General features: G+C 36.0%; 1 protein-coding gene across 1 annotated transcript in view; it reads right to left on the bottom strand.

Moving 5' to 3' along the window:
• Positions 1 to 21,066, bottom strand: part of RNGTT (RNA guanylyltransferase and 5'-phosphatase) — a 170,939-nt gene that overhangs the window by 90,886 nt on the left and 58,987 nt on the right. The window contains 2 exon segments of the mRNA XM_036380592.2: positions 162 to 230; positions 16,430 to 16,594. Of these exon segments, the coding sequence (XP_036236485.1) occupies positions 162 to 230; positions 16,430 to 16,594 (234 nt within the window).

Genomic DNA, 21,066 nt, shown 5'->3' with positions numbered 1-21,066 from the left:
CACATACTACAAATGAGATAGCAACCAGTCAGAAAAAACACTGCAAAGTAATCCTGACCAAAACAAAGATTAGCTAGCTAGTAGATGCATGAGTGGGGAGGGAGAGCAAGAATTTCATCTGGAACTAAAGGGAGAAAAAATCCATTCTTTATGCTACTTACTCCTGTAGGCTGAAATATTAGTCCATCCACTTCATGGCTAACTTCTCTGGCAAAGTTTCCTTCCAGGAGCTGTAGAACAAAAGAGAAAGAAAATCTTTTTCCATAGAGAAATGCACATCAAAGTGAGTAGTAGTGGATTATATGCTACTACTGCAATCGTTTGCCAATAAACAGCTTATTTATGGTTTAACGTTAGAGCTTGGGAAATGTCAACGTCAGCAAAGTAGCAGTTTCTACAAAGAATACTAAAGGCTAGAAAATTATTTGTCCAAAAAGAAATACTTAGAAACCAAGACGATTCTATATACTAGAAAACTAAGGAATATCAATTCTAATACAGGACACCACAGTCATTTGTGGGCAAATTGGAAAATCCATTTGCCCTTTTAACACACAAGTAGAACTTTAGATTGAACTTATTTCCTGAAAAATACTTCAGGGCAACATTTGAAATTCATGTTTGACAGACTTCCTAACTAGGGCATAAACCAGTAACACAGCTACGTGACTGTAAAACCAACTCTTTGAATTAATTTGTATCTTGAATACAAATATTGAATATTCTATTTAATGCTTTCAACAACTGTGAATTCTGTATGGAGGTAAATATATCCATCAAGATGAATTTACCAGAGAAAAACTATCTAATTAAAAAAACTACTGAAACCAGCTAGTCAACAGTTATGAGAATTGATTATATACTTCCATATTAAATTCTAACTTGCCTAAGGAAAAGCAAATAACCAAGGAGAATTACAACTGACAAGTAATAGCAAAAATTAGGAGAATTACCAAAATATCTCCTTATTAATTTCAATTTGTTTTACTGTTGAGATTAATACTCTGTCCTGAAGTTGTAGATACTTTTAGTAACATTTGAAAAAACTTTGGCGTAAAAGTAACCACATGGTGATAAAACACAGCAAATACAGAACCAGTAAATCACAGTCAGTTTTAAAAGCATCATTTTGGCCTGGTTCACTAATTTTGTACAATTTCCTTTCTAGAGCTCAACTTAATGACCTGCTGACCAAATTATTCAAATGAAGTCAATAAAGTATGAAAGGAGCTGAGAACTAACATTTGTATCCTACTAAGGCTGTACAAATAAAGGCAATACAATTTTGTTTTGTGGATCAAAAGCCTGTTGGCCAAATACTTCAAACAATAATGATTCAACATATTTCACTTAAACCTGTAACTGTTTGCACAGAATGACTGATCATTTTCCTATAAAAATTTTTTTTTTTCTTTTACCCAGTCATTAGCCTATATTTGTGCCTATATCTCCAACAACAAAGAAGGCTTTCACTATTCAACTTTTAGATATAATTTAACTGGAAAAAACACACTATGTGAGTACTCTCAAGTGGAAAAGTACTTTAAGAATATTTAATTCCGATGAAAACACAATTGTTCAGAAGAGAAAACCCATAATTGAAACTTGAAGCTGCACCTTGCTGCTGACTTGTTGCTATCTTGAAATTCATAGCTGAAGTTCACAATGTAATGCATCTGCTACCATATGACTACACAAAATAACAATAAAATAATTCCAAATTCTTTCATAAATCCACTGTTAGTCTTTGCTTTTATTAGAGCAATGAGTGCACTGGAAAAATATTTAAACGCATGTCAAAAAGCTTTAAAAATAATGGGGTTTTTAAATTTCTACACAAGCTAAGTCTTCCATGGATCACTTGCAAGTTACTTAGCAGTTCCAAAATTGACTGGCCAGTCATCTGTCATAAGAGTATGCTGCAAACTTACAAAAATGCACAAGACTGATTTCATTAAATTCAGGTACCAAAAACCTCTCACTGAATAATGTTAATATTAAGTAATAACGATATTTAAAAACAAACAAACAAAAACCAAGCAAACAAAAACAAAACAGAAACTTCTAATAAGTTAAGACTACCTTTTATAAACTTCTGACAAACCTATCCAAAGGCATTAACCAAAGTGGCAAAGAGAAGAATCAATCACCTCTGATTCTGCCTCTGTTTTTGAAGTTGTTAAGGAAATTACAATTTGAGGAGACAGTTACTTCAGTGTTGGAGCTTACAGAACTGAATTACGTATTCCATCCCAAAATAAAACTTAAGAATATAGAAACAATCTTCAAAGTTGGAGTATGTGCAAAAGCAGAAAATAATTACCATGCTGGTTGGCCTGCAACTCTCTCCACTCTGGTGAACATGTAGCTTTAGAAAGCTATATTCAAGTACTATTACAACTTGATAAATGGAGATAAAAATATAAAATCAAAATTTTTCCATTTCAGAAATACATTCGGATACTTTTCGTTCACTACTTAACCAGAATTACAAAATGTAAAGGAATCTGTCCAATAAATCTCCCACACAGTTTCAGAGTCAAACATGTTCTGTTTGGAGGCCCACAGTGTTTTCACTAAGACAGCTCCTCCCAAGTGTCATTTAGACATCAAAGACAAAAGGATTTTAAATCCAGAGCAAGCCTCAACAGATAACTACACTTCTTTGTACTCCCAGTTATTCTGCTTTCATTCTCATTAGATCAATTACATGTATTTGAATGATAACACTCTCTCTAGAAAGGAATTTTGACCAGAAAGGATTAGCAACTGGGGGGAGGGAATAGAGGAAGGAATGTACATTTTCCCTGGCATTATTCCCGTAAAAATTTTCTTGAGAATGAAACTATGTAAAGGTTGTCTGTGAACAGCAGAATACACAGACATTGAATATTGCAGAAGATTTGGAATGAAATGGAAATGAGCAGAAAAGGAATGTCTGACATACAAGCTAGTATTTTTTACTCTAAAAAAGTTATATTTTTCCAGTTTATGAACTTCAAATGAAAATATCATGGTTAATCTTTTAAAAAACGTTGCTCAACATTCCACACATTCAAATTTCTAATTAACTTGAACAGAATGGTCTTTTTTAATCAGAGCCATGATAAATAGCACACCTGCTTGACTGGGATGACTGCCATGGATCAGATAAAGTGCAATGCATCTCAATGACATTTTATAAAAAATGGGTAAATGATACATGTGAACCAGCTCTTCTGGCATCCAATTCCATGTTGCCTCATGGCATCTATTTCCACCTGAGATCCCCTTCATTCACTCCTTTCAGCTTCCTTCTTCCCTGTGAACATTGCAATAAGCCATATACTCATATTACAGTTCATTATTTAAAACTTTTTCTTTCATACTTTGCAACTAAATTTAAAATTATCCCTACATCTAATAACACTTCTCTAAGCAAAAGAATGGTATAATTGTATGGATTGAGTGGAGCTGTATGATGAGTAAGAGGATTTCTCCTTGCTCCTTAACCACTGAGAAGAAGAGCAGCAAAAGAGCACTAATAACTTGCTGAAGCTGATTTTGCTAAAACACTGAACCAGTCAGCAGTTCTTCTGTGGATAATTGAAAATTCACACTTTGGAGATCTCTCTGTACTTATGCCAACAAAGAAATCACTTTGCTCCTTCAGCAGGAAGGTGAGAAAATTTAGGTGCATACAGATTCCGTAGAATGCTAGTAGGTTTTCATTAATGTTTTGGTATTTCCGAGCCAAGACACATAATTCTATGAGTTCAATGATATTACATTATTCATAAAATAAGTAAGTCCAGCAAGTACTACTGTGCCTTTTCCTTCCCCTTACTAAAAAAAAAATTTCATGGAAACACAACACAATGTGAGTTATGAGGATTCTAAAATATAATGATGACTCTGCAAAGTCATACTGACTTTCTACAGAATAATTTTCTAAGGTCCTTGTACACACATCACAATTATTGATCTCCTGTGTCACAATATGCAAATATTGCTAAACATTTTGTCTGTATTTCTGATTCAAAATTTACACTATTTGCTAGTCTCCTGAAATACTTAGGGATACAGAAAAAAAATCCCCTTGAATGTTATAATACAAGAAAAATACATGTCCCTTTTCCTTGCATTTTCAATTTCAGAACTGCTATATGCTTCACTTCAAGTCAAGATAGAACAACTCTGCCTGCAGTCCCTATGGAGTTTTCCAGACTAATCTTCAAATTACTGATCATCAGGACCTGTTCACTCTACAGAGAGCTGTAACAGGGAACATACTTCACTCTAAAGTATTAGTTACAAATAAACTATTAATTGAATTGTCAGTCAGCCAGAACATAAAACACCTTCATACATGGGCCTACTGTCATTCCTAACTTCACAGAGCCAGCATGTTCACCATCTTCGGTTTCAGTCCAACTTAAAGGACCATCCCTTTTCTCCAAGGATGACAGCCCTCTCCATCAGCCTCAAAGAAATTCTCACATCCTGACAACCGTCGAGTTTATAAACATGAGCTCATACATCTCTCTAGATAACCTACTACATAAATCTTCATAAATCCTGGTTTTGAATGACATCAGAAATCCCACACAATGTTTTTTATGCTAAGATCAGTTAAAATAATGCAAAAATAGTCTGGCTCAGACTAATCCCAACAATCACATTTCCGAAAAATACATCAGTCTGTATCAGGCAATGATGGAGCTATCATCCAAGCTACTAACATTCTACACTCCAGCTTGCAAACAGTATATTTTGAAAAGGAGGCCTCCTGGAAAAGAAGTAAGCATGCTTTTGGTAGGGTATAAGCTTCCTTTCAGATGATACACAGGCTGCTGTGCAATGTTTCAAAATACTATCAAATGCAGCTTAATATCAAGTGAGGGAAGTGGTCCTCTAAGCTATGGCTGTAGCTCCTTCCTCCTCACCAGAACCTTTCCAGTTTCTCCTGTCCTGCAGCACCACGTCTTCTTTGGTTTGTTTTGTGTCTAAAAGCAGAGAAGGTATCAAGAACCAAACAGCTGCTTTCAGTCTCAAAGCAAAAAATCATCAAACCATGTGAGTGACTATGTCATAGGGGAGAAAAGTTTCATATATTATTTAAAAATTAAACACAGAATCTCAAACTTTCCACAAATAGAAGTTGGCTAGTTCACATTTTAACAGAAATAGAGCCCAAACCAAAGTGTTCAGAGAAGTTTCGACTTTGGTTCACTGACTGAATTACTACAAATACATGGTAAAACTTTCAAAACAAACTTTAGTGACTCCAGGGAATTCATGGTTTTGGGGATTAAAGGGAGCACACACCTTCTGAAGTATAGATTTAAAAAAGGAAAAAAAAAACCAAAAACAAACACATGAAACTCAATCCATGCAGACTTTTATCTTTTTCATATTCAGGATACCAACAACTCATCTAACATTGCACTGCAAGTAAAACAGCTGATGTAAACAAACCTAGTGTAAATTAATAATCTGGGGGTGGGTGGGAGAGGATCAAAGACACATCTCTGGCCGTTCTATTGCTTTCCACCCTCCCTGCTCCAAACCAGACATGATCTGGATCACCATTTCATACTAACTTTCAGACAGCTATGAGGATGAAACCATCTCCTCTCACGCATATTTAAGTTCTTCTTCAAGTGATATGCTCAAGTGCCAAGTAATTTATTTAGAAAGCTCTGCAATCTCAAATTACAGCACAATGTGATGGAGAGTCACAATCTTCATTAAGCTGTCCAATGAAGTACTGCCTTTGCAATTAAAAACTTATTTCCTATTTTTCAGCAATTTTTTTCTTCTTCAACTTTTCTTCCTTGCTCCTCTTTTTAGACTCTGACCAAGACATCTCTTAGAGGTTTTTTTTTTTTAGAAACAAGGTTCACATTTCAAACATTTCACAAGGAAGCAGATGTAACTCTTCAAATATTTCAATGTGTCCTCAAAAGATATCCCACAGATACAATTTTTTTATCAAATGAAACCATGCCATTTAGACTAGAAAGAATATTCCAGAAGGGCCACAGCAGCAGGAAAAAATGCACTCCCTGTTCTCTTTCACAGGAGTCTCCTTTCAAGGAGATCTCTGCATCCTTGAACACTTGCCAAAGTATTTGACCAGCCAATTTGACTGGCTGCTTGCCTCAAAGTGGCTCCTTCCAAGTAACTCTGAAGATCTTGAAATCACAGCCCATGGTCTCAGGAGTGTGACTTAACACATGGTAATAAAGTAAAGATTTCTGCTTCATTGTTCCCTCTCAAAACCACAAATGATCTCTCATAAACATGATTTCAAGTTTTCCTCCAAATGATCTAAAAAAATGCTGAAAAGCAGATTTTCAATAATTTAACATGACCCGGTTTCCCCTGCATCAGTCTCATTACCTAATCAAAATACGATATGCTATCTTACGTCAAATAAATGGTGTAAGAACAGTATCAGCTGAAGTGTATCTGCATCAGGGTAATGTCCAATACTATAATGTATCCTCCTTCATTAGTCATTGCATTCAGCTATATTTATCTTACCAGCAATAAAAGGCAAGAAAGAAAACGCATCATAATAACTGAGAGCACCGTCAGAAAATTACAGCTTATACTAAACATTCTAAAGCTAATATGCTAAGAAAAAATTATGAAGTAACAAAATATTTCCTGGCCCATGTCAATGATCTAAAATATGCATAAAGGAAAAGTAGGATCAAAAACTGTAGAAAATAAATTAAAAACTGAGCTCTCTAAGAAGCAATTGCTTAAAGAAGTTTCCTATGCTAATTAGGAACCAACACATATTGAAGATAACTACTACATTTTTAGAAAACCAGTGAAATTATCTACTTTGCCCTAACTGCATAAGGAACACAAAGTATAAACTTCTCACTTGCTCATTACTTAAAAAGAAATTTCATGCTTTTGGGCTGTAAAATCAGGCTGTAAAACTGTATGAAAATCCTTTAAAAAATTCATGCTCAAAGCTCGAATCCTAGCTTTCACACAGCCATCCAACTCAAGATGCTAATTCTAGACAAAAACAGAGAAAAGCTGCCAACATTATTATGTCTGTATGAACGCGTACATATTGAAAGCACTTGATGCCAACCAGTAACCCAGTAACTAAACAAAAAGAGTAAAAGTAAAATCCCAAGGTTCACCTGTTTAACAAAATCACCACTATTTTGAACTGTGTAATCTCTGGCAACAGCTGAATCATATGGTGATGAAAAATACACCAAATGACTGTGTAAAGACACATGGGAATTTTTCAGTTGATAAAATTTTAAAATATATACTTTTTATAAAATATTATTTTATGGAAAGCCTTTCAATTTGTTAATTTACTAGAAGCTCTGAAATCAATCATACTGAAAGACTAAAAATAACCTCTTTACCAAGTTAATCATACAGAACATTTTGGCTCAAAAGATATGAAAAACACCTAATTATGGCAATAGATTTGTTCCCTATAAGAATGAAAGCAGATAATGGCAGTATTGTGAGACTGATGTTCACTAATATGATCAAGAGACTAATTATTATCCATGAATCATTTGTAGCATTCAAAACTTGATTAATGTCAGGTCAAGTTTAACATGTGATAGGTTTTATTAGTAATGCTCAGCTATCCCACAGCTTGTCAATGTACACGAGAGCCATCTGTTAGGTGTAGGAATAGCCAACAGCCACAACAAAAACACATTGGCAACAACTAGTCACTGAAGTATGTTTTAAAAATTCCATAAGGAATACCCTAATAATTTTACACACACTAGACCAGAGCACTAAAGACTTGCTAAAGATAGGAAACTTGCAGCCCAAAAAAAGTGAGCGTGCAAGGCATGTTTCTCTCTTTTGAAAGGTCAATCAAAGGTGTGTTTAATAATACTGAATACTTCACAGACTGACCAGTTTCTAGCAACAAACATTTTTTTGCTAGAAGAATATGTGTAGCTTCCTGTCTACACTCCTCCATGGATGGTTAGCAAGCACTGCTGTAGAGAATACACTGCTTTACCCTTTTGAGCATCGCTCATGGTATTCAAATACATATGGTCCTAACAGCTCATATAGCAAAACACTGTTAGAGGATGCTCAATCTGAAATTCATATTCCACAAAAAACCATTCACTGACAGCCTTCCATTTGTTTTAATTACAGGTAATGGCAAGAAGAAATCCTTTTGTGGTAGGGTCACTTTCTAGTATTTCCCAGCACTTTGTGGAAGTCAGATTTATCAGGGGTCACCTCTCCCATGTACAGCCCATTATAGCAGCACAGGAAGTCACCTGGGCACTTCCAGTGAACCTCCACAAGCTCTGCACTAGTAACAGTGGGAGCAGCAAAGTTGAAATAACATGAAGTGGCAACAGACAGGTGGATGCACAGAGAGGAAGGAAGGTGACCTAATTCTGGGTTTGCTCTGGCAATTACGTACTCCCTTCTGTCTACAACTAGTTAGAAACTCAGCAGGAGCATTGAAAGAAACATTTACACATCTCATTGGCACAACAGCCCTCTCAGATGTATTATAAACATGCTCTCATTTGATGGCCCTCTTGCATTCCAAGTGGATGAAGCTGAAGGGCTGCAGATGTAGGCTGCCACTGGTACCTGCAGTCTGCACTTAGGCTCCAAGCAGTCTGTTTCCTGCTGAAAAGTATGATGTGCAGGGCTCCCAGACTCCCTTGTGTCAAAGTCAAACATGTAAAAGTCAAATATGCTGAAGACTTAGTGCTAGTCAGCAGACCACAGACCAAAAATAACATAATTTCAAGAACCACAACCACTGCAGAGTGTCTTCCTCAACCCTTTGCCCATATAATTTCCTAGTCAGTGACTGACAAGGACCCAAACTACTAGTGGCTGGTCATTAGCATTCTAATGACACCACTCTTCATTACCTTTTAGAACAGCAATTCTGCAGAAAAGTCTTCACTGGAGTCCATATATTTTTCCAGGAGAGGAAAGCAATAGAAATTCCAGTTTATACTCATGTGATAGGGAATGAGCAACACCTCCAAGCAAGAAAGCCAAAGAGATTCAACCCTGTAGCTTGCTTGCTTTGTGCCATGAGGCACCTCTTAGGAAAAAGCATGTTGGGATGCAGCCTTGGATGTGAAAGTCTAAGTACCACATTAGCTTGATTTCACTACCCAGCCACATAGGAAAAAAATGCTATTGTGGACAAGAGTAAAATACATTGTGAGGGTGGCAGGAAATCAAGTTTGATGGTTCTTATTATTTTTTTTTAATATCCTCTTGGCTTTGCAGCTAATTCATTAACAGCACTCTTCAAATATGCTAATAACACTAGCTGTATGCCATGTTTCTTTATTATTTGGAGACATCTTAGAAAAACCTAGAGCATGCTACAGTAAGAGCCCCACTGAGCTGTCACCCATGTGCTGGTTCTGAGTGAACAACTCCAAAGGTTATGCACCTAATATATTCAAAACAATACCCAAGAATAACATAAGTGCTATGTGTGTTAATGCTTAATTTGACAGCACATCTGCATTCCTGAATTCAAAATAAGCATGAGGCATTTCTCACTGTCAATCTCTTCTCAAAAACACAATTGAGAAACTGACATCAATTAACTACGATGTTTTCAAATGCTTCTTTCAAATAACAGAAATGAACTCCTCCAAGAAACTTTGACTTTTGTGATAGCTTCAATATTAGAGAAATGTGAACTCCTTGAAGCTTTGTGGGAATGACTCTGACAAACAGCAATATTTCATATTTATTTTTCCTGATAAAGAAATAGCAATATATTTCATGGCTTGGCCATTTCATGTACTGTGCTCTTCACAGTTCTCTGTTTCAAACTGCATGGTGCCTTCATTTTCTTTCTTTTAGGCATGGGGATGTCACCCACATCACTCTCCCCACACTCTGCTACCTGGCAGAACACACCCATCTGAGATGACAGTGTTGCTGGAGCCAGAGGAGATTCAATAGGCTCCAGTAGTAAATGCTTTGATCTATTTACACATTAGCTGCAATCTATGACATTCCTGAATGGTCGAAAGATGCTCAGTAAAGTTTGTAATGTCTTCAACTGAGCAAGGCTCTCATGATACCTATGCTTGCAAGCTCCCTAATTCTCTGTGTTTGACCAAATACTACATTTAATAGTTCTTCTGATTTCAAAGGAAAGAATGGCACTGGGTTGAGTACAATGGGGTTGAACGACCTTCCACTGTTACATACTTGATAAGGTTTATCTGTTACCCAGTCCCTGTGTAAATCTGTTAGCCAGCCCCTGCATAAACTGTTCCAATGTAATCTGGTCTCTGGTTGCCAAAATCATGGATAGGTCTGTTTTAATTAAGTCAGATAATTGAGGATTTTATTTTATTAAGCATTTCTAATAAGACTTGTCAACAAAGACAAAACTGAATATACAATTTATAAAATAATTCAGTCAGACACAAAACTGATATACAAGAACATAATGTTTTCATACATCTACTGTTCCAATTCCTGATTCAAATTGGGCTAATATTTTATACTGGGCCTGAAGCATAGATTTTAACACAAAAATTAAGGTTTAACTTTATATTCTGGATGTTTAAAAAATCAGATTCTTCTGCTATGCAATGGCACTTCAGGGCTTTATTTGCTACAAAGTTGAAATCAAAACTGCAAAGCCATAATAGTAAAATGCTAAGATTTTAAAATGTCTTTATTTTAAAGATTAATTTTGTTCAAGGTCTGGTTTGGGGTTTTTTTTCTCAAAATTGAGCATATTACAAGAAAAGAAACAGCTAGCAGCAATGTCCTATAATCTTGCATCATAATAAGTTGCTTTAAATTTCACCCCCATCTTTACCATTTTCTTTGTGCTTTTATTCATTTTATCCAAATTAAGTGCATGTCTCTTGAACATCATTCCAATAGGAGAAAAGGCTGATGGCTTCCCTGTGGAGCTGCATTGCCAGAAGGCAGTTTGGAAAGTGACAGGCTGTGAAGTGGCACAATGGACAATATTAAACAGTTGCCCCTCAATTAATGAGTGGAGTGACCCACTTAGTCACCACAGCTGAGTCTTCTAACTAATTCAGAAGATATCAAATATACAATTCAATTGTCCATACTGGCAAACCAACTGGTAAATAGGTCCAAACAGATTTGCATTTCCCTGGTTTGGTAATACACCATAGAACTGAAATAAGAAATCATTGTTAAAGACACTTTTCCTACTCAGAAAAGTATATAGTTTTCCACTGTACAAAATACAGAAGAAATAATTTACAAAATTATTAACATTAACAAAAATGTTAGAATGTTCAAATCTAATGTTAAACTGTTAAAAGCTAAGCTGAATATGTACTGTCCTGATGTTTAAACTTACAGTGTGCACCAAGTAGAATACTTCATCCATACAGCTTTATTTTTCCACTAGTTTCAATGCTTTCTTTCTCATATGATAGTTTGACAAGTCAAAATTTAATTACATATTCCACATCTGAATCATTCTACATTAATTTATTTGTACCACTAGCAATATCTAACATGGGCCACAAGTTATGAAAATAATCCTTCATGGAAATATCCAAGACTGTTTAACTTCAGTAGATCACTTTCTGAAAAATGTGAAACTTAACTAATATGTGAATAATTTCTTAAACAAAAAGAAAAAACTTCTTTCCTAACCAAAATACTACTGTACTGAAATATTATATTTGACCTTCAACATAATAAATAATAATAACCAAAAGCAAGTAGCCTAATCCTATTCTGTTTACTCCAGGAAACAAACACAGATTCTTCTTCATGAATGGGTCTCCTTAGGTGACTCCAGCAAAGCAAGGAGGCTGAGAAGTTAGCCACAGCTGAGTCAGTGTTTGCCCCAGCTTGAGGGAACCCAAACCTAAGCAAGTAGCTGATGCTTCCCTGTCCCACAGAAAGTAAAGGAACAGTCAGGAGCAGCTGGGCTCCCCACCTCTACTGGCCTGCAAAGCCTCTGCTACCCCCAACCTCCCACTGACAGAAATTATATTTACTGAATAGTATTCACATCATTGCAGTGCTGCAGCTGGCTGCAGTTCAAGCACTGAATTTCAAGTGGCAGTAACCTACATTCAACTCAAGATCTGCAGTTTAGTCACCTATTTCATCTTACAACTTACAAAGCTACCAGTTGGGCTGATTGGCTGTACTTACCTCTACAATTCATTGGTAAAATAACTTTGAACAATCAAGCCGAAGTACTACATGCTGGGATATAAGACAGCTGCCAAGATTTCAAATTCTAGTATAAGAATAAGGTAATATCTTTGCAGCTTCTTAGTCTCTATTTGTTTACTAAGTTCCTCACGTCAATGATTGTTTGTGTTTACAGAAGAAAAGCATGCCAAAAAGAAGATTTAAGTGAAGGTTACATCAGCACAAAAGTATCTAAGGGTGAAATAAGGCAATACTGCTTTTACACCAATAAACTTTCCATTCTTGGGGAGATGGAACAGGAGTGAGGAAGAAATGTAAGACATGAAAAATAAAAACAAACAGAAACAAAATGGTAGAGGGGACATGGGTTAGAAGACAACTGAAATGCGATTAGATGATAAATAGGCCAAAACCTTGGAATAGAACAGATGGAATGAGGAATATGATGTAGGCCAGGCATGAAGAATGGCTGCCAATCTAGGTCAGGAAATGCAGGATTGAAAGGTGAGCTGATTAAACTACTCCTGAAGGCATAGAAAATCAAAACAAAAATAAAAACAAAGGAAACAGGTCTTCTTGGCAATAAAAAACCTCCAGATGGTAACATTCTCTCTCCACAGAGATGGGGATTTCAAGATCTTCAATAAATAGAGTATTTGACACTTCTGCAACCACCATTGCTGCCATGCAATTCTTCTGTCCCATGACTGCAAAGCTTCTCCTCGTGTTGTCTGTGGGCAGCTTGGGGATGTAAGACAGGGCCTTGTCATTTTCAGTCAGTTTTGGTTAACAGCTCTCTTGGCAGACACGGGTGAGCAATGTCTGCATATTCTGCCCTTTATCAGGGTTCACTCTTTCAGGGCATGCAAACACTAGCTTACAGCTGCCTCAGCTGCCTGCAAAATACATGAAGAGCAACAAAGTGTGCACTTACATGTTCTCCTGCATCATCAGAAGTCCACAGCCACTTAATTTTTTAAAGCAAACCATCTCAACAGGAGCTATACCTTTATTGATATAAACTCTAAACATTCCACCTCTCCTAACTACAACAAAAGCGGTTTTAAAAAGTAAAAATAAAAATCCAAATGTCAAATAAGCAAGGAGAACAAAGTAAATCACCTGTCAGTTCACAGATTTGACTGAAAACTTTTAAAAGGATCCTAGACCATTTAATCTTCTAGCAGAGATTACCTTCTCTCTAATCCCTCTAGGACAAGCTGTCATTTTAAAACCAGATAATAGTCTAAAACTGACAAGTCATTGACATACAGTGTGCTAACATTTGCAAAAGGTTGTTCACTTGACCTGTATCATTGCTTAACCTTTAGCCCTTTTGTTCCATTGAGAGTGATGGGCACAATTCTCCATGGGACCACAGACCGTACAGAAAGGAACTTTTTTCCTACTCCTGTTAGACAGAATTTTCACTAGACAATGGGCTTTAGTGATGACATCCAGACTGAAACTGTCCACACAAAAAAGCCTTGCAAGAGAACTGTGAATTGGTTTAAGCAAGGAAAGCCAAGAATGGACCACTTCAAAAATATAATTATTTCTATGCACCTGTACTTCCTGCTCAATATAATGAAAATAAAGTCTTGCTGAAAAGCATAATATTCCTGTAAATACAAGGCCATGGTTCAAAGCCTAAGAGTATGAAGCATTTAAAGCACCAACCTAAAACTCAGCTTCTTCCACTGACTGCTGCATTCCTTACACAACGGGTGGGAGAATTTGACCATATCATCTCCTTGAATTCTGATGCAAACCAATAAATGCAAAGAAAGCAAGCTATGCAACAAAAGTGACCAATCATGCAAATGTAATGATAAACGCCAAAAATTCAACTTTGCTGAAAAATGTCTAAAAGAACCTGGAAGTTACATTAAAAGGAAGTTCCCAGCTAACACTAAAATACTAATCTGTGTTTAATTGATTATAGAGGAAAAAAGCTTTAGTGATACTGCTTTCTTCATCAATATCAGTGTTCAACAAGGCAATATTTTTAGAGACTCTGAGAATATACAACCTGCTCTCCAGTGATTGTTCATTTCTTTGGTCTGACCACTAAAACTCAGTCTTACAAAAAATAACAGTCCATCCAAACAGCTTGAAATAACCCTCTAGGCAATATTATAAAAACACAGCTTTTATTTCCAAAATCCAAAACTAAATCTCAAGACACAACTACAAACACTGTCATACTTTATAATTGCACTTTAAGAGTGCATTTCATTTCACAGTAAATTGATTTCCAGATTTAAAAAAAAAAAAAAAAAATCAGTCAGTACCTAACTCTGGCATTAAGTTCCAAATCCATAACTCGAAGAACATTTTCATTAGTGGATGTATTATATAACACAGCACAAAGTTTACTGCTGTTTCAAATAATTACTTCCCACTTTTTCACTGGCAATAACTAGGTCTACATGGAAAACATTCGTTTTTTCTGGTATAATTAAAAGTTTTTAATGCCACTTTTTCCACTATTAAATATAGCAGCGAGGCTCCTGGCCTTTTGAGTAATCTTCCTACAGTCCACACAATCTAACATACATTTACTGATACATTATTTTTATTAAAAAGAATGAAATGGAATGTCTTAACTCAGATCATAGAAAAGAATGATGGAGGGAGGCTGTAAAAAAGAGATCTAGAGCATTCTCTTGTGAAGTTCAAACTGCGTCCTGAGAACATGTTTCAAAAATTAAAGCTTCTCAAAACAAAAATAAGATGTGATGAAGTACACTTGATTCTTTTCTTGATCCCAAGCAAACCCCAGCTACACTGGAAAAAAAAATTACGCCAAGCAACTCCAAATCATACTCCAAAAGTTTTGATGAAACCCATTCTGACAAGGTATGGGTTTTCCACTTTTTCACACTTGAATGTGCTGGTGCAATCAGAGAGCCATCTTATCTGTGACCAAGGACTGCTATCTTTCTGCAGACCTTGCTGTCCTGCACATAGAGTTGGCAAACCCTCTCAAGACATTCATCATTGATGCAAGAGGAAGTCTGCTCGCTTTTTCAGCTATACTGATGAGGCATTCATCACTACATTTGTTGCTATAGTTGCAGAGATGACTAAATAAAAATAGGATAAAGATCCTTTGGGTAAAACAATACTATTTTAAAATAGTCTTTTTTCAGAAAATGGCAATGCTTCAATAGACTGGACTACTGTTTATAGTCTATTCTGACCATACATAATGAAAAATTCACAAAGTTATGATGAATATGAAAATGCAAGGCTTTTTTCATTACCCTAAGGAAGTGTTACAGGAATCATACTCATCAAGTTCACTGAAGTAATGAAATGGAAAAGGTATTTTGAGGCAAGTAAGAGCAACAATAATTCTTAGTTTATACATTGATCTTTTGAGAATATATTTTCATGAATACTATTCTTCTGAGCAGATATAGATTTGAAATCTATTTTGAACCAATAATTATTTCTCTTAAGTGTTTACCAATATTGTCTTTGATAAAATTCCACATCAATACTGGTACTGCTGCCTAAAACTCCTTACAGTTATCATAGGGCATACAAACAATTCTCAAAAATTTACATAAAACTTCTTGCTTATTGAAAACAATGATCAGATTTCAAGCCTAAGAAGCTTTCTGTTTTAAGAGTAGTAAAAAGAACATATTTTACTAGGTAAGACTGATTTAAATGAGGACAAAAATACCCTATAACATACATTGTACAAAAAGAAAAATGTGTAACCTAAACTCCAAAATGTAGAGGGCTTCAGAGGTTGTCATGACTGATACTTAAAACACCTACCTCAAACCAACAAACAAAAAAATATCCAAGGAAAAAACACCAAAGAAGCCATACACCAACCCCAAATACCCCAATAAATTAAAAGCATATAGATATTCATATCTCAAAGATGCTTTTAAGGTGGTAGCAACACATTAGGGTAAAAAATTGTTGACTGAACTGCATTTGAAACACAATCATCTCAAATGCAGATTGCAATGTCCCTAAACTTTTACCTGGTATTTTAGATTTATTGATATCTTCAAAAACTATTTTCTAAAAGCGTGTGATAAGTAATAAAACCAAAAAACTCCACTTTTCAGAATTATCCCAAGCTGCCAGTCACCCCACAACAATTGCTGAAGATTTGGTTAGCAAAGGAACTCACTGGAAGACACAACAAAAATGCTGAGGGAAAACCTATACCTACCACTGTTATACAGCCTCCAGTACCAGAACATAGAACAACTGAAATCAAGCTTACCTTTCTGGAAGTGTAGATGTCAAAAAATGGTTTGTTTCGAACACTGAAGGGTTCCTGTGCTTTGTCAATGAGACCACTTTTCATCTTTTCATGTCGTGGAAATATAATCTCTTTCTCTATACATGCAAGCCGAACATTAAAATCACAGTCTCCAACAGGCTGTCCCTGCCAAATTACAAAAATCAGTATTAAAATCAAACACCAAATTATTTGAACAATTTAAGTTTTCCTAACAAAATATATAGAAAACTACAGATACATAGAAGAATTATCAAGTTACTAAATTTTTTCCCAAATGTGTGATTTTTCAAACATTTTTTCCCAGGTTATAAGAGGTTTAACCAAATCAAAGTTCAAAGAAAGCTAGAAATCTGTAATATGCATTCAAGCATACATGAATTAAACACCCATATACCTTTAAAGTTAAGCAAAATAATTTAAATACTCCCTAATTATAGCTTTTATATGGCAGCTATACTTCTCCACATAGCTTTCCTCTGAAGTCATTTAGATAATTTTGTTCACAATACTTTTAATGACAAAGCAATGAGATTTACACATTTAAGTGAATGCCTTGCTCTAAGTGCAGTATATTTATGCCTTGAAAGAAACATTAATTAATGTTCATTTTTCTACCATAGAAAAGAGAACAATAGGTGCAGTTGGAAAATGTGCCAATAAACAATGGCTACAAAAACCTGCAAGATATTCGAGGGCTCAGTCACAAAAAGGCAGTAAAATCCTTCACTAAGCCTCAGCAGCATATCCTGACCTTTCAAGATCTGAAATAAACCAGCAGCTTTACATTGCTCTTTCTACATTTGGTGCATTGCACCAGATCAGTATGAGCATTCAAAATGCGCATTTGTCAGATTAGTAATGGCTTGTAATGGAGTTCATTATATTTTGAGCATTAGATGGTGAGGAAAACACGCTATGGATATCACTAGAACAAAACAAGCAACTGTCAACTAATAAATTCTAACGCTCATTTCAATCAGAGGCGTCACTTTCACAGCAATGAGACACAAAACTCATAGATTTGCACTGTTACAAGTGTGATTAAGCACAGAAAGTTTTTTACATGAGATCATCTCTCATCTTGCCACCCCATTCACACAAGAAAATAATTTTCAAAACCCATTCAGTTCATGGCCTATAGGGATAAGCTCACAGAGCTTATCCCAAGAGCCTTGGCTTGCAAACAAGAATTCTTCAAAAATTGAAAGCAATGAGCAAAGGAAACTGGAGAGACATGGGACTCAAATCATCAGTGGCAGGAGTACAGCTGAGCAGAACTGGCTACCAGATACCTCCTGCACTAAAGGCAACACAAAGGAGCACTGCTCCAACACACTTCAGAGAGGATCTGAACTGGTCAACTGGAAAGAAAGCCAAAAAAAAAGGCAAAATGACATTCTGATGAGGCACACAAAGGTAAGAGAGCAAGAAGTATCTGAACAGGTATCTCAATTAGGAGAAAAACCAAGTGCCTACTTAAATAACATGAATTTAATCAGTTCTTTCCAAAATCGTATTGGCTTTCACCAAAACCTTTGACATTTCATGTTCCCAAAGCAGCATTATATTGTCTTATATTTCTTTGCTAGCATTAGAACCTACTAGACCTCCATCATAAGTCCTCAGTTGTTCATGGCAACAGCTTTAAGAATTATGTATTGCTCCCATACCACATGTAACTCACAACCACTTTCATTTAGGACTCTGCTTCAGTCTACGTAAGAGCAGGCAGCCCAGCCACCATCCCTCTGTGGGGAAGCACACCTTGTACAAAGCCTGTGGCAGACACCAGGGGTAAAATGTCTCCTAATCTCTGTTCACTGATCCATGCTTGTGAAGAAGAAAGCTTAGCTGGCTGTTAATGTTGCCTTCAGTGCTGTCCTCCTTTCAAACATGAAGGTCTTATCAGTAAGGAGCCATTCAAATGAATGGAAAATCAAGAGTATGGAAAAATTCAAGGGGAAGGAGAGCGGTTCACTCTTTATTCACTTCTCACAGAATACAGATGCATGATCTACAGATTTTTAAGTGCCACAGACAAAATGCTGGAAAATCAATCAATCAATCAATCAATCAATCAATCAATCAATCTTTCCTTCCTTCTTTCTTCCTTTCTTTTTTTCTCCCCCTATGTATAGCATACTTGAGTATTCATCTATACAGCGACTGAGCTTGCCCTGGTTTGTACATGTAATTAAAACACAGAAAACACATCTCAACCCCTGTAACGACTGACTGAAGAACTGATTTAAGAATTCTTTCCTGGGAAATGTGTATATATATTTTTTATCACTTCAAAGAACCCCCATAATTCTCTAGGTAGATTTCAGCAAGATCTAGTGCACATGCTCTCTTCCCTATGGTATCTTTTCCACTCAGCCACATTTTATTAGTAGGTCTGAAAAAGCAAATTAGCTAATTAATATTTCATACATTTGAGCTTCCAATAAGCAGTTAGGTTATTTAGAAAGCTTTTTTACAATGACTCCTTCAAAAAATGGTTTTGTACAGTAATTTATATTCCCATCTATAAACAATTAAATTAAAAGCTGAGGCAACTTCATATGGACCATAAACCAGCTGAATCACTTTCTTTTCCTTAAAATATTCCTTTCACTTTTCTCATCTACTTGGAACTAATTATTTCCTGCAGTTCTGCCAATCATATATTTCTATTTTAAAGCTTGTTAAATAGAAGGGTATATTACCACTAGGTTCCATCAAATAAAGGTCAAAGCTAGGTTGACATAAGATCATATGAGAAAGGAAAACACAGACAATGCTGCCAAGCTACTTCTTCATCAGACTAGTAAACTAAGAAGTTAAAGAGTATTTCATTCTTACAAAAGCACAGGACATTAGCAATAAGAAAATTAGCACATAATTGAATTTAACTCAAGGACATATCGAATAAAAGCAATATTGTAGGAGAGTGGCTCTTTCTTTGTTATTAGACATTTCCCATAGTTACAAAAAGGTGTTGCTAATATACAACACATTTATCCCAGACATAGCCAAAATCTTGAAGTGATAAAATTCTTAGCTTTAGCAAATAAGTAGGAGGGCAACGTAGGCTGCAATAAATAATTCAGATACCTTGACAAAACCAGGAAGAGATTATTTAGTGTATAAAGCACACATTTAATAATTGTCAAAAACCAAGACATTGATGCATATATAATCTAAATCCAGGCATTAAGTAATAGCATGTTTTAGGCAATACAGATGTTTCACTAACTTAAGCATTCAGATAATTAAGATCTTATTCCAATATGTAGGTTTTTACTCGTCTGAGAAGGATGAGGGTCACTACTGCTTGACAGCCTAGTTACTGAAGTACATAAAATGATAATTCCTGTTCTAGACGTTTTTAGCCTAAAGTGTGTTAGCAAAGGGTAAAACAAAATTAACAAGTAGCATGTATCTCCTACCTATGCTAGAAAGTTACACTTCCCTCTCGCTGTAAATAAAATGTATCCTAAAGCAAAATATCATTTAGACAAGCCTTAACAGAAGAGTCATCTGTTGAATCAACACCTCTTCCTCAAGTAGCTGAGCTTTCTTCACCTGTTGAAACTCTGTGCATTGCACTAAGGTCACAGCATGGAGTGGGCTTGCAAAATACTGTTTTGATGCTAAAACATCCTCCACACAACTTCAAAACCTAAGATGAAATTTCTACTGAACTTTGAAATCCACCCAGGACTCAACATTTCTAAATTTAAACTCCAGTTATTTCAAATTAACTTCTCAACAGAAATCATACATAACAAGTCACATAAGAATCACAAAAATAAATGGATTTAAACCACTGAAAAACAGGGTCTGCAACTTATTTAATATCCATTGTCTTGAGCAGATGGGGGAAGGCAATTTATTTGCTGAATGGAGATTAGAAAAAAGCAAAGGAAAAAAAAGAAAATTAAAAAATGTTACCACCAAAAAAGCCCAACCACCCAACAAGACCGGTCCCTCTAACAATGCTCCAAATGGGTGCCAGAAGACAGAATTTGGACAAGTGTAGGCTGTGCTCCTGCCCTCTATCCAGTTCAGAGAGACATCACGTTGAAGTCACAACCTCATGCTACATCAGGTTGAGGAACTCAAACCCCAGGTCACTGCATCAGCAAGATGGCAGGAGTGGCTGAGACAGAGATAAGAGGCTAATGTGATTTTTCCTTTTTCCACAAGGAAAAAGGTATCCCTGAGGATCTACCACCATCACCCTCCACATTTGAGTTTCCCTTCCCCTGTGTCTCTAAGGTTACCTTGTGGCCACAGCTCAGCAAATTCCATAAGCCTTACATGGAAAGTCCTTTAGCTAGATGGATGCAGTGAACACACCATGCTACAGGCTACACAGGCACCAAATTCCATAAATGTACTTCATCTTTGATTTTGGTATTTACATGTTTTTTTCCACAATGCAGCTATAGCAAAAAGAATAATGCCTGGGCCTCTGCACACAGCTGATAAACAGCATGGGCCAGGATAAACTGAGAATATTTCTTCTTTTCCTGCATGAGATATGGCTGAAGTGTACCCACCAGCAAAGCATGCTCCATTTGCTTCTCCAGAGCAGTACCTGAGACATGAATAATTCAGCGCACACACAC

Source organism: Molothrus ater, chromosome 3 (genome assembly GCF_012460135.2).
Source record: "Molothrus ater isolate BHLD 08-10-18 breed brown headed cowbird chromosome 3, BPBGC_Mater_1.1, whole genome shotgun sequence".
Lineage (NCBI taxonomy): Eukaryota > Metazoa > Chordata > Aves > Passeriformes > Icteridae > Molothrus > Molothrus ater.
This window is presented reverse-complemented; position numbering and strand designations above follow the sequence as displayed.